The sequence below is a fragment of the Rhinolophus ferrumequinum genome, chromosome 12 (assembly GCF_004115265.2).
Source record: "Rhinolophus ferrumequinum isolate MPI-CBG mRhiFer1 chromosome 12, mRhiFer1_v1.p, whole genome shotgun sequence".
In the NCBI taxonomy this organism is placed as follows: Eukaryota; Metazoa; Chordata; class Mammalia; order Chiroptera; family Rhinolophidae; genus Rhinolophus; species Rhinolophus ferrumequinum.
In genome coordinates, this window is record NC_046295.1 from 64,355,128 (window position 1) to 64,369,815 (window position 14,688).

Sequence of the window (14,688 nt, forward strand, 5' to 3'; positions counted from 1 at the left end):
AAACAGGAGCCCTACAGAATGGAGTCTATACCTGTGCATGTCAAAGTACTTTCTTTCCAGGTGCCTTTCTCTGTGCAAATGGAAGTGATCTTTCCTCCAGGGCTCTCAAAGCCCTCTTGACAGACATAGTGAGCCACACTGCCGAGGCCGGAGCTGTGATTCCCCACCAGGACTGCATGTTGCATTTCCGGAGGGCGGCCACAGTTGATCTCTGCAATGGGAAGTAGCACACAGCACTAGTTATAACCCTCGATTTCTACCCCTATAATTCATATTATGGAAATAAACATTTCTAATGATAGCGTCCCCTCATATGGGAAAAGAGAAAACACTGACCCCATCAAATAATCCAACTGCAGGTATATGAAGTAAGAATGTTCAGAAGTAGAGAAAATAAATAGGTCTGACTTAAATGAAATTTACAAACATGCATACATAAAAATATTCCAATTATATGACTATTTGTATTATAAAGAAGTACTCAGGTCAATGAAATAATCCATCTCAAGGTTCTTTTTCATATTAAAATTTTTTTTTCTGGTACCTTTTACTATGTATCTTCGGATCATTAACTCCTGAAGAGATGATAATGCAATTGTAGGAGTTTTGTTGCCAAATGAATATTAAATGAAATATATACAAAAATCTCTGAACTTTTAAAAACAAATTAATAGGGAAAGCATTTACAGTTTAAACATTTAATTTACACGCACCTTTCAAAGAAAAAAATCAGTTGCATAGGGGAAGACAAACCCAGAACTATGAAATTTCTTCTCTGCAACTCTGACTACTGGAAGACAATGGAATATTTACAGAAAACTGTCTGAAGGGACAGAATTACGACATTACTATTTTGGAAACAGCCAATAGCTACCTCACATTAAGAGTAAAAGAAAGTCATTTTCTGACATTTTACAATTAAAAAAAAAATCCATGTGCATCTTTTCTGAAAAAAAATTCACAGCTAACAATATAAAAATATTTATAATTTGAAAATAAAATTCCAAATTATTGCAACAAAATCTGAGCAGTGAGGTGAAGGGGAGAAATAAAACACGCTACATTTCTCATGTAGTAGTGGAGAGCTCATAGATACAATTTTATTTAAGAAAGCATAATAAATATAAACATAAAATAAGGTAGTCACAATTATTGCAAATGTAACCAGTAGTCCCAGTTATACTTAAATACAGAAATAAAAGAAAATAAACGACACCTGACATGCATTCTGACTTTTAATTTTCTCCCCCATCTGTAGAAAGCCAAGAAATTAAGCACTCCTGACATCTAGGTTTTTAAAACATAAGTCCATTTATTGAGATAAAGCATTCAAAATAGAGAAAATGGTATGATCTGTTCCCAACTCCCCATCAACCATTCTTGGCCTTAGAAATAGGTGACTTCTCTTAAATAAACCTCTGATACAGAATTGGTGGATTTAATGGAATTGCACTCTTTTTTCTCTCCCATTGCAGATGTTTGGTCTGTTGCAGAACCCCCCAGTTATTTCCCTGAGAGAGGGCTTCCAGAGCAGGGTTTCATCTGTTGTCACTGGAATTATCATAAGACCTTCGATACAATCGTTCAACCCACCTGACTAGTCACTTGGCTCTGAGATTTTTAAAAAGAGTTAGTCTCTGGTCAGTGCAGATTCAAATCATCAGCAGTTATGGGACCAGAACGAAGTGGTCATTTCATAAATCTTCCAACCCTGTCTACCTCTCAAGTCCTATGTTTGCTCACAGAGATTTGTTCCCTTTTCATACATGTTTACCAGACACAAGGCCACTTGGCCTTCATCCTGTTTTCCCAGGATCAAACCTTTAGACACTGGTCCAAACATTCCAAGACAGGAGTATATTTGTGTGTAAATGAGCAACCTACCATACAGGTGGTTAATGTTTCATAAGACTGCACAGTCACTGTTGACATCTAAAATATCTTCTAGTTTAAGCCAGGGTTCAGTTACAGCAGGAAATAAAGGGAGCGTCGGTGAAGAGACTGAGGGGTATAAGTTTAAACAGGTTTATGGACCTTGAAGCTGGAATTCTAAACAGCACGTTGGAGTGGTTTGGGAGGAAACCCAGTGATCAGAGAGTTGGATTAAAGAAGAAGCACAGATACTAAAGGGATAAGAGTACAGAAGATAACTAAACTGGCTTCCATCTTGGACATGACCAAGAATAATGGAAGGCATGGTGGCTTTATGGGACTGCAAAATTTTTTAAATTAACACCAAAAATATTAATTTGGGGGTTAATGAGAAAGCAGTAGTCTGGTCTCTAGGGACTCAGGTAGACGCCCAGTGGCAGAAGACTTGTGACTCTGAGTTCCCATCACGGAGCTTTTCAAATTGGACAGTTCCTTGGCAAGAGATATTTAGAGAGGATTCCAGCATGGTTTGGACTAAACACATGGCCCTAAACAATCACCTGGGGAGCTTCCGAAAAGCACACGTGCTAGAGTCTCACACCCTCTACACACACCGAGAGGTAACTCTTTTGAATCAGTAGTACTGAGTTAAGTTCTTGGCATCCACATGTCCACAAAGCTCCAAATTTGAGAATCTAAATTAAATGCTGGTGTGAATGACTATGACTTATCATCACCTGTATCCCAATAGGGTCCTAAGTATAAATCATTACGTCTCACAGTAACCCTCCATGCTAGGGATGATTTTCCTCATTTTACAGGTGAAATGGATCAACATGGTTAAGTAAAACATCCATAGTCACATAGGTAGTTATGTGATGGCCAGGACTTGAATCCACGTCTGTCGGATTCCTTCTTCTATACTCACTGCCTCTCAAAAGCTGCTCCATCTCTGAAATCCTACAGTATCGGCCTGTCTCACCTCTTTTCTGCTCACATTCTTTCTCCTCCAGGTATATTCTTTCTCCCTCATAAATAGCAAAATCCTTCCCAATGACTAATCCGCTTCATGACTAACAGAGGGATCCCTTTTTCCTCCAAACTGTTGTGGCCCATGTTCATTTGTTCATTTATTAATATATTTATTGAGAATCTAGTACATGCCAGACACTATACTAGTTATTACTACAGTGAACAAAATGGACAAGATTACTGCCTTCAGGGATTACTCCCTACTTAGGGAGAGAATAAATAGACAAAAATAAAATCAACAAAATAATTAGAGATCATGGAAAATATTATGCAAGAGGTAAGATAACAAGATAGGACGGGAATGACTTTTTAAAATAGAGTGGTCAGGAATGGTTTGATCTCTTTGAGGAGATAACATCTGAGTTAAGGACCTGAAGGATGAGGATGGGCCACTCATGTTTAGGAGCAGAGGAAGAACACTTCAATCAAATGAAATGGCCAATGCAAAGACCCTGATGTAAGAAAGCTCTTGGTGTGTCCCAGAAAGAAAAGACAACCTGTTGGCTAGAGCACAGTTAGCAAGAGGGAGAGTGGCCTGAGATGAAGGTGGAGAGGAAAGCAGGGCCAAATCACACAGAGCCTTGTAAGCCTTAGGAAAGAGTTTGGATTTTATTTCAAAGTAGTTGAATGGCATTGGAGGGTCTTAAGCAAGGGAATGAAATAATTTGATTCAGGTTTTTAAAAGACCATTTTGACTGTTGGGTGGACAATGGATGGCAGAAGAACAGGAGTAAAAGGAGAAAGATCAGTTAGGCTCTATAGTAGTAGTCCACCAGAAAGATGATGAGGTTTGGATGTACTTGAGAGGTGATGGAGATGGAGAGAGGATGGATTTGAGATGTATTCTGGAAGCAGAACAGCGTTCTTGGTGATGGACTGGATGTGCGGATGAGAGAAGAGGTAGAATCAAGAATAATTATCTATCCTATTCATTAGGCCTTTATTTCCTGCTTGAGGACTTCGTTTCTTTTTATAAATATATTGTCTTCCCAAATTAATGGAGAGTTCATGAAGGACAGACTATTTATCATATAATCTCTTTCACTCCATAATGCCTACTTAAAATAGTATGTTTTACGTAGTAAATACTAAATAAATAGTTGTTTATTGACAGCTTGCTATTACCTTATCATTGTTCAAGATGCAACAAATGATACTTTGATATAACAGCTCTGAGAAAGGAAAAAGACATCAGCAAATTATAAATATAATAAGACAGGAAGACATTACCTCTATGTTTGTAATCCAACAGAGGTAACTCACACCTACTAAACACCAAGTAGATGAAAGCTAAGAAAAAGACCCACAAAAACTAATATCAGTCTTGTACCAAGGAATTCTGGGAAAGTTCAAACCTCAATAAATTTTAACCATAATAGCATTCACTGAAATCCTACTAACCGCAGGTACTCTTTTAGAAATACACTTATCTTATTTATTCCTCGCAGGAAACCCTGCAAGGTACATGGTTTTTCCTCATGTAGTTTAAAGATATGAAAATGGAGGTACTAAGAGCTTAAGTCACATTCAAACATCATGCCACTTATAAAAGAGCCAGTACCCAAACCACGGTTTGTGTAACCCCGAAGTCCAGATCCATTAAGTCTAGGCAGCCTAGGACTTGACCTTACAGGTTAGGTAATACCTCAGGAGAAAAGGTTGCCTGAAGGAACATTCACATTATTCTGGAAGCGTTCTGTGACAATTCCCTTTGCCTAATCTTGCCTCCAAGAATTTCCCCAGAGCAAGAGAGGTGCTGGAAATAGACTTGCCTGCAGCTGTCCCTGCAGCTGTCCCTGAAGCTTTCTTCATACAGATGTTGAACTCCATGATGGGGGTGGGGGTGGGGGTCTGGCCTGGAACATAACCCTGTAACAGATATTCCCACCATGCTTAGGAGAGATGGCAGCCATTGCCACTTGGACTCAGACCAAATGATACCCAAGAAAGCAGGTGGCTTCGATGAAGAAATACTCAAAAATCAATCCAACACAGGCTGTAATAGGTCATAAAAATATAGTTCTACATGAAAACCCCAAAGCTCACACTATCACAAGGAAATAAACCATGTTAAAACAGTTTATATCCAAAGGAAAGAAAAAACTAAGCAGGACAAATTTTGCACTGCATATGCATAGGGGTGTTTGTCAAAGCACACGATTCTCTGGCTAATTACATTATTAAGCAACAACACTGGGATCTGCATCAGTAATACAGTCTTCTAATTATGAACACAGCTGAGAATTTTTCCTCACTATCCTATTATCTGTGATTTTTATTCAAATAATCAACTTCAAAAACAGGTCTCCCTGGGGGGAAATGTGCTGTGCCGGTTTCAAGGACCACATTTTACTGTAACTTTACTTCATATCTTGAAGGTAAAAATGCTTCTCAATACTGCCAGCTTTAATATTCTACCCCATATTCCAGAAGGAAATCTGCGTGATGAAAGGTATAGGCAATGTATGGCATCTAATCAACACTGACTATATCACCACTGTCATCTGCATTGGCGGCGGTTTATTACCAACATCAGCACAATCCTGTGATTGATGACAGAAATAACATAGTAATATAAGGCTTTATCTCAGACTGTTTTAGAGACCAATAAATACCAAGCTGAGAAAGCAAAAAAAAAAAAAAAGACTAATAATGTCAATAAATTGAGGCAGGCATTTTGCCAGTCGGAGGAATGAATGATAGACCTAGTCCACATATTGATATTGACCAAAAAAAAAAAAAAAAAAAGGAAAAAAAAACTTCCCAGAAAAATTAACTACTGGATGGAAAGCTCTGGCAAAAGAGGAGAAACAAGTATGAAAACTGAAGACAGTCACATTAAAGTCAGTTTTCATGATTATGCAACAATAATAGAAGTAAGTCTCTAACCTTCTCAAATCAGAAGGTGTACGAATCACCTGGGAATGAGTATAATGTGGAAGGTTGCGAGAGTCCAGTTTTAGGCAAATTAACACCAGGAGCTACACTATATTCGTCACTTATATTTATACTTTCTTCATTTGTTCATTTGTAAAAATGTCCTCTCTCTCCCTGAACGGGAAGCTCTTCGTGGGCTGTGTCAATATCTGATATTTTTTAAATATCCCTTGTAGTCATGTGAGTAATTAATATCATTATGAACATTAATCTTTGTGATGTTTATATGTAAGAAATAAGCCTAAGAAACAGGGTGAAAGTGTAACTTTATGAAAAAGTTTCATCATTGTAAGGTATGTTCCAAATTTGGCCAAATATAGTTTGACCCCCATTCCAGGATCACGTGGGCACTAGGTTACATGTCACTGATGTTTGGAGTTGGACTCTAACATCTCCATCTGTGGTAACTTGAATTTAAAAAATGTTGTCCTCACCATCAAAGAAAAATGGGAGGGTTATAGTGTGCCATGAAGCACATTCTCAAGAATAGCTTCTTAACTGCTCAAACTAAGCTAATGAGCTCATTAGTACCAAAACTTCCACTTGCCTTAAGGCTGTAGAAAGAAAACAATTACTTTTTGAGGTACTTTGTATTCTAAAGTCTTCCATGAGCTTTAGCCTCAACTAACACATTTCCCTCAGCTAGGATAGTGGACATCGAGAAAGCTCATTTGGAAAAAAAAGAAAAATTTCCATTCCACGTAACATTTATTGTCGAGGAATAGTATATAGTATGGAAACAGCTAGAATCTAAACACTTCAGAAACTTCAGAGGTGATGGGGTAGGTGAAAGAACGGGTGTAAAGAAGAAAAAAACGTTTATCAGCATATCTCTTGTAAGGATCTTGCATTTGGAGAGGTGATAATGGTTTTTGATACTTTGAGCTGCATAGAGTATGAATCTTCCTTTAAAAAAAAAAAACGAAACACTAAAATTCTTCATTTCAAGATCCTAGTTGTAATTAGAATATTTGAATCGAAAATCAATGACTAAGGTAAAGTGAAAAATGAAAAATTTGAGAACTTCCCACTTGATGGTAGGAAGTATCAGAAAGATCTGGAATTTTTGATAGAAACATCCCCTGCCACTGCCCCACCAGCTTAGGACTGTCACTGAGATGGCTACCACTAACTGAGCAGCCACTGTGAGGCCCAGCGCCACAAGCTTTTTACCAGGATCTCCTTGAACCTTCATAAAAACTCCATGAGATGAAAACAATTTTATCCCCTTCTACAGAAGGAAAATGGACATTAGAGAAGTTTAAGGGTGGTTACATAAACTTGTCAGTGGCGCGGCCAAAATTCACACAAGTCTTTCTCATCCTGAAGTGCATATATCACCACCCTGAGTCTTATAACCGACGTCAACATTCAGTTTGCACACTCAAAGGACTCCAACCATTTGTAAATGACATATTTTAACGGCATTTACTTGGCAAAAGGGTAACACAAGAGATTTGCTGCATGAAGCGAGTAAGTCAATACAGGTTTTTAATGTTTTAAAAGATTAGTAAAAGTAAGGTGCCAGAAAATCTATTTCAAATGAGCAAAACCTCCCACCACTTGGAACACAGATGATAAACAAGATAATGCGTGGCCACTCCATCCCACCTCACCCATAGTGGACATCATGTGTCATTACAGCAGTCTTCTCTGCTAAGCCCAGAGATGGTCTCAGAATCCTCTCCACACCACTACGAAAAATTCAAAGGCAGCAGTGCAATCCCTCACCTGAATGCCCTAATTTTTTTCCAACTTATATCGAAACCTTTTCAAACTCTTCCTGTAGAGACGAGATTGGGCTCCACTAAGAAAATGTCAGAAGATGAAGAGGTGACTCGGCAACAACAAATATCCTTCTGGGTGGGTCCTAGACCACACTGTGCAGGAAGCCATGTTTGTCCAGCATCCCGCTCCTTCCAGGGTTCTCCAGCTTTTCATCATTGCCTTCCATCTCTGGGACTCATCACTGCTGTTTCTACATGGAACCTTGCTCCTGGCTTGGTTGAATTTTTAAAAACATACCCACCCATATGCGTGGGTATGGGGGGGAAACCAGAAGTCAGCCCCAAGGCCTTGTTCCTGGTTTATCAAAGCACAGAGATGCCATGGCAAGTGAGAAGCAAGTATGAAGGTTCAGAAGACAAGGTAAGAAGGCATGGAATCCAGAAAATACATGAAACTTGAGGAGTGAAATAAAAGAGAAGGCCAGGGTTTCAGCAAGGCTCAGCCAGAGGATAAACTGGACTGGCCATTCAGGAGCCAATCGCACAATGCCTGCCTTCTCTGCGCCACATTTTGAGGGCAATTCAGGTGCATCCACGGGCCTTAGGTATGCCAGGCACTGTGTCAGGTGCTAGATGGATCATGCTGAAGAAGACTACATGGTTGCTGAGTTCACAGATTTATAGTCCAGTAGGGGAGACTGACATAAATCAGACAAGTAATTATAAATAATATACTTACATGTTGGGTACTAAGAAAGAGAATAATGTCAGAGGTGACACATAAGCTGAAAATTGAAAGATGAGAAGGATGCAAGGAGCAGGGAGACTCCATCAACAGATCAATGAATAAACAAAATGTAGTCTGTACATACAATTGGATATTATTCAGCCTAAAAAGGGAATGAAGTTCTGATATATGATACAACATATATGAACCCTAAAAACATTATGCTAAGGCAAATAAGCCTGACATAAAAAGACAAACACTGGCGGAGCATCTGAGATCTTGTTTCCTGACATATGTTGTCAATTTGGGCTCAGATAAACTCTTATAAAAATTTTTTTAAAAAAATACAAACACTGTATGAATCCACATATATGAGGTACCTGGGATACAAATTCAGAGAGACAGGAAGTAAAATAGAGGTTACCGGGGGCTCAAGGAAGGCAGAAATGGGGAGTTTAATGATTATAGAGTCTATGTTTGGGATGATGAAAACTTTCTGAAAATGGATACTGGTGATGGTTGTACAACATTGTGAATGTACTTAAAGCCACTGAATTGTACACTTATAAATGGTTAAAATTTTATATTATGTGTATGTTACCATGACCAAAAAACCCTTTTTTAAGCAAGTTGGTAAGTATTTCAAGTAGAGGGAAAAGTATGTGCAAAAGCCCGGAAGCTAATAAGAGCTGGACATGTTGTTTGGGAGAGAATGATGGGAGATGTCACCTGTAGAGAAGCCAAAAAGGCCAAACCCCTGTTGGCTTCAGGGCCCACGGTTGGGAGCTTGGATTTTATTCTAAATGCGGTGGCTATTTCAATGTTTTCAGAAGAGTTGTAAGCAAGGAGAGAGGATAATCCAAGTCATGCGTCAAGAAGTGCATTCCTGCTGCTGTGTGGGGAATGGGCTGGAGCAGGCGAGCGCTGAAGTCCGTTCCTAAAGGGAGCGTTCAGTTGCCAGACACACTGCCAGGTGAGAATTCTCAACTTGAAAGGAAGATAAGGCCCCATAAGTTAGGGAGCCTAGAAGTTCCCAGAATCCTCCCCTCAGCGTCCCCACTCTGCAAACCGCTCCTCGCTGGACTCTCACCCAGGAGGCAAACTCCTCAAAGAAAAGAGCACAAATGCCCCCTCCTCCATGGAACCACCTCATTTTCCCATCGGAACTCTCTTAGTCTTCCCCCATTCTTCTCATGTAAACGTAGGAGCTCACCCTCATATAACAGTGATGTACCTGGCTTTTCTCTCCTCCCAGACATTCTTAGTTACAGGATCGATCCTACACAGTATCAGACTGTGGATTTGCTAATGATAACACGGCTAAAGTGATTCCCTCACCTTGCTCCTGGCGTGGTTAAATTTTTAAAAAACTTAAGTTCTTTAAGGTGCCACTTATAACTTGCATCTTTCTGAAAATTAAAACTGCAATAATAATAACAATAGGAAGCACAAGGTAGAGATTCTGCCTTTTTCAGAGAGTTGGTGGAAATGCGTGACTGACGTTTCTACGAATTCCCTCCCACATCGGAAGAGGGACCACAGGGACCTTTCATCCCTACTTCCAACTCCCACCTGTGAGGCTCCCATGTCACAGGCCCTCCTGCCAAGACAGCAGAGTTGCAGGGGATACAGTAATTGGGAGAACTCAAAACACAGGCTCCACCAACTGTACCTTCTGTCAGGGAAGTCCATTATCCGGCACAAAAGCTGCCGTCTACAACACACAGCTGCTCCCTTCACAAGGACCGGCTCCTCCGCAACACCCAAGTTCACAGTTGGCTTGTGTTCTTAGTGGAATTCCCAATTCCTGTGCCTTTATAACTCTGAGCTAAAAATACAGTGCCGTGCCGCCTGGCACATGGCCCAGATTCTGGAGCCCCAAAGAAGACTGAAGGATAAATAAGAAGGAGCGTGCTTAGAGGGGAGCAGACGAGAGCCTTGAAAAGCGGGTGGCCATGTGGTGATACCGGGGAGGCAGAGGAGGGTGTCAGCAGGCAGAGAGAGCAGTTATTAGAGGAGGGAAAACAAGAAGTGAAGATCTTCTAAATAATAGTTCTTTGGGGAATATAACAAGCACGCTCTAACTTTCTTCATTCTCAGTCCAGTAATCCAGATGAAAATGCAATTTTCAAAGTAAAACATTGTTTTATATGGGGTTTCCTATATAAATCCTTAGGGAGTTCTTTGATAAGCATTATGGTACATTTTAATCTAAGTTCTGCATTTTAATTTATCTATTGAACGATAATGTTAGAAATAAAATATACTTTTAGAATTTCTTAACCCCCAGGATGATAATTAACTAGTAAAATGTGTTTTAGAGCCTGAAATCGCAAATCAAAATAGCAAAAGGATTAACTTTGCCAAGCACATCACTGAGGTTTCTTAGCTAGGCAATAAATTCAGTGAAAACTGGGGTTTTTTTTCCTTTTATCCAAAATGGAAACAGCTTTGTTACTTTGTCTAATATGCTAAAAATTCCTTCAATACAGAAAGTCTGTAACATGTAAAAAGCATCCAGGACTCCCCCCACCGTGGAAATTACCACTGTTAACATTTTGATATGGATGTAGCCTTCTAAACTTTTTCATAAGCATATATGCATATATGAACTATTTCAAAAATAAGATGTTATTCATACAGTTCACAACTTAGTAATATACTGTTAATTCTTACCTATGTCAAAAATATACTTTTCCAAAGTAATTTTTATTGGCTACATAATATTCCATTTTATATATATACCATTATTTATTCAACCAATCTCCTATTGATAGACATTTGGGATTGTTTCTAATTTTTCACTATTATAAACAATTATAAACAAATATAACTCCAGTGTGAGTGCTTTACACTTCTCTCTACAAATAAATTTGAAAATCTGACGAAATAGATGATTTTCTAGGAATATGTAAATTATCAAAATAGATACTGAAAAGGATAAAAAACTTTAACAGATCATTAAGTATAGAATTTTTTTGAAAAATTTTTGGCTACCTCTCCAAAAGTACCACATCCAGATGGTTTTCCAGGTGAAATCTCCCAAGTATTTTAAAATTCCATTTATAGTATGCCAGAGGAAAGAGAAATAAACACTTTCACATTCTTCTTTTAAAATTCAGAATAACATTGATATCAAACAAAAAGATACCATAGGAAAAAAAATAGAACAATCTTGTTTATGAATATCAATGCAAGAATCCTAAAATTTAGCACAAATAATCTAGATTAAAAAATAAAACACCAAAAATCCAGAAGGTTCCATTCCAGCAATTAGTATTAATCATTATCAAAAAAATCTAATAATATAACCTACCATATGACTGGTAAATGGAGAAAAAACTATATGATCACTTTAATACACACCTAAAAGACATGTAAAAAATAACTCATGTCTGGTTTTTAAAAATCCTAGTAAAATGGGAACAAATGGATGCTTCCTTAAGATTATGTATATAGAGCCATAATCTAGTAAAATGGTAATAGATGAAGAGAGAGAAAGCTAAAAGTGGAAAACCAAAAGTAACATCATCGTAAAAACAGAAGTAGTATACCAGCATGATTAAGAACACAACCTCTGAAACTAGAATTCCTAGATTCAAATTTCACTTCCACCACTATTTGTATGACCTTGAACAACTTAACTTCTCCATGTCTCAGTTTTCTCATCTGTAAAATGTGTTAATAGTACATACTCATGGGGATACTGTAAGGATTAAATGAGCCTGTGTGTGTGTGTGTGTGTGTGTGTGTGTGTGTGTATTGGGAGTGTCAAAAAAATGAATACACATTTTAAGAGATGTTATCTATGCTCAAGCAATAGTTCGCCATAATCAGAAAATCAGAAATGTTTGGATGCTGATGTAACCACTTTGAGCACCTCTTGAAATTGCAGAAGTCAAATGTGACTGTATTCATCTTTTGTTATCAGTATATATTGAGTATTACAATTAATACAGTTTTTTTTTTAATACAGTTTTTTTCCTTTCTTAAAATGTGTATACATTTTTTTGGCTCTCTCTCTCTCCTTATATATAAATATATGTATATAAATATATATATATATATATATATATATATATATATATAGTGCTTAGAACAGCACTGGGAACATAGAGCTTGCTATCTGAGTGTACATAAGAATATAAGTAGATACACACAACATCAAAAAGCCAAGATCATGCATGAATAACGAAACACTAAAACCACTGCCTTGAAAATTAGGAATAAGAAAAGAATATTCAAAGTCAACGTTACTATTTAAATTTTTGTTTAAAAACATTAGTCAAGTGATCAAACAAAAGAAAAACATAACTTTTAGAAATATAGAAAAATAAAAGATGGAATTATCATTATTTGCAGATGATAAGATATTATTCCTGAAAATACCAAGAGAATCAACGGAAAACCTCTTAAAAACAAAAGAAATTTACTAGACTTATTTAATTAATTCACTACCCCAAAGAGAAATATTTAAGAGAGAAATATGAAAATAATCTCAACATATCATAAGCTGTGAAACTGAACCTTTGGAAAACTCACCTTGGCAGCTTAATTTTGGGGACTCCCATGTGCCCACGGCTGTGCAGCTTGAAACTGTATCTTCCGGGCCACTGAAAAATCCTTCTTTGCAAGCATAACGAACCTGGCTGCCAAGCCTAGAGGTATAATTGCCTATGATATAGCCATCTGGGACCTCAGGAGGGGTACCACAGTCTATTTCTAAAAACAAATTAATGTCAAATGCATTACTATGTGAAGGTGAATTTTTAAAATTCATAATCTCTACCCTATCCCATTTCCCTTCCACCCAACCCCCCACCCCACCACACATACCCCAGCCATATTTTAAATAGGCTAGTTCATTTCCACATGACTTCTGGGCACATTTCCAATGCTTATCTCTATTCAATCTTCTGACCTCCCACAGGTAAGAGCACAAAGCTGAAAGAATTTGGCAATCAACCTTCACTAACTCATACTACCAAAAGAGAAGCCTAGCCCAATGAAGTGAAAAATTGTAATTGCACAATACTTTAAAATATATATGCTTTTATAATTTTCAGGGTCACTTTTGAGATGCTGGTCCTTACCAGATCAGCTGTGTTTACTAGTTAACACAATAGTTAATATCAGGATATTTATGAACTGCTAAAAATCCCTGAAGTTTACTAATTTTAGCTTTTTAATGTAGCCCATTCTATCTTGGTTATGCTGTTCGCTTTATTTCATAGGTTGTATAAATGTGCAAACGAACAGATACCGGTAGATAATCTCCACTCACATCCCCAACACAGACCCACAGACACAAGCTCAGAGCAGGAGAAAGTCACCACCAACAGAAACTCACCTTCCCAGGTTGCCTTCTTTGGCAGAAACCCACCTGTGCATGATGTGGCATCTCTGGTTGGGTGGAAAGGCTCAGGCCCACTCTTTGGCAAGTATCCATCCATACAGTAGCATTCAAAGCTTCCATGAGTGTTCACACACCGCCCTCCTTGCCTACACAGGCCGGAAACCTCACACTCATCTATGTCTTGAGACCCATCCCAAATACAAGAGGAAGAGAAAAACAGAAAAAAGAAAAGTGGGTGGGGGTGACATTGTGACAGCCATTTCTCACATTCTCAATCTACACTTACAAATGGATGCATTTGTTTGTAACTGTATCATGAATTTTATTTTCCTCCTTAAGGGTTCTTCTCATACGTCCTTCACATTATAGGCACTAAAAGGTGCTCAGTAAATATGACTCATGAAAACCAACAACTATCACCAACTCTGTGACACCAAACAAAATAAACTCCAAAAAGTATGTTAAAAAAATTCAATTACTGTAAAATAAGGATGGCCTCAACCTCATAAAAAAATATCTGAAGAACTCCAAATACAAAACCATTTAGACCAGAGTGAAAAATGCTCTCAAAAATGAGCATAGAGAGGGGTGTAAATGTCTATTACGTTGCTTTGTACACCTGAAACTAATACTAATAAAAAAAAAAGAGCATCGATTAGTAAGACAGGTAGTAAGGGGATAATTCAGAAGGGTCTCATTAATTTTATCAAGATTACAAGGGCTTATAAAACAGGCTTCAAGAAAGACAAGACATGCTTCTTGGCAGACTTTTCCTTGACTGAGGATTATGAGAAGTAGCAGGTACAGGGGTAAACAAAACACAGTAATTTAGAGGCTGGAGAAGAAAGCTCTCTGCCAGTTAACTGTGCCCTGCCCCCCACTCCACCCCCATCAACCTGGCTTAATGAACAAAACTAAAAACTTCAGGAATTCCATCAGAGCCACACACACCAATTTCACTTGGAGTAAAAAATACCTTAAGTGAAATGGGACTTTTACCAGGACTTGTGCAAGAACCATCAGGGGGGCAGCGGACA

General features: G+C 38.1%; 1 protein-coding gene across 7 annotated transcripts in view; it reads right to left on the reverse strand.

Annotated features, from left to right (window-relative positions):
* SUSD1 (sushi domain containing 1) overlaps positions 1-14,688 on the reverse strand; it is a 115,278-nt gene that overhangs the window by 77,350 nt on the left and 23,240 nt on the right. For 5 of the 7 annotated variants that reach the window (XM_033123694.1, XM_033123692.1, XM_033123698.1 and 2 more), the window contains exons 4-6: positions 13,646-13,831; positions 12,838-13,017; positions 32-211 (exon numbers count right to left, since the gene is read on the reverse strand). In XM_033123694.1, the coding sequence (XP_032979585.1) occupies positions 32-211; positions 12,838-13,017; positions 13,646-13,831 (546 nt within the window). The remainder of the gene's footprint in view (positions 1-31; positions 212-12,837; positions 13,018-13,645; positions 13,832-14,688) is intronic. The other 2 variants (XM_033123693.1, XM_033123696.1) reach the window with 2 other exon arrangements.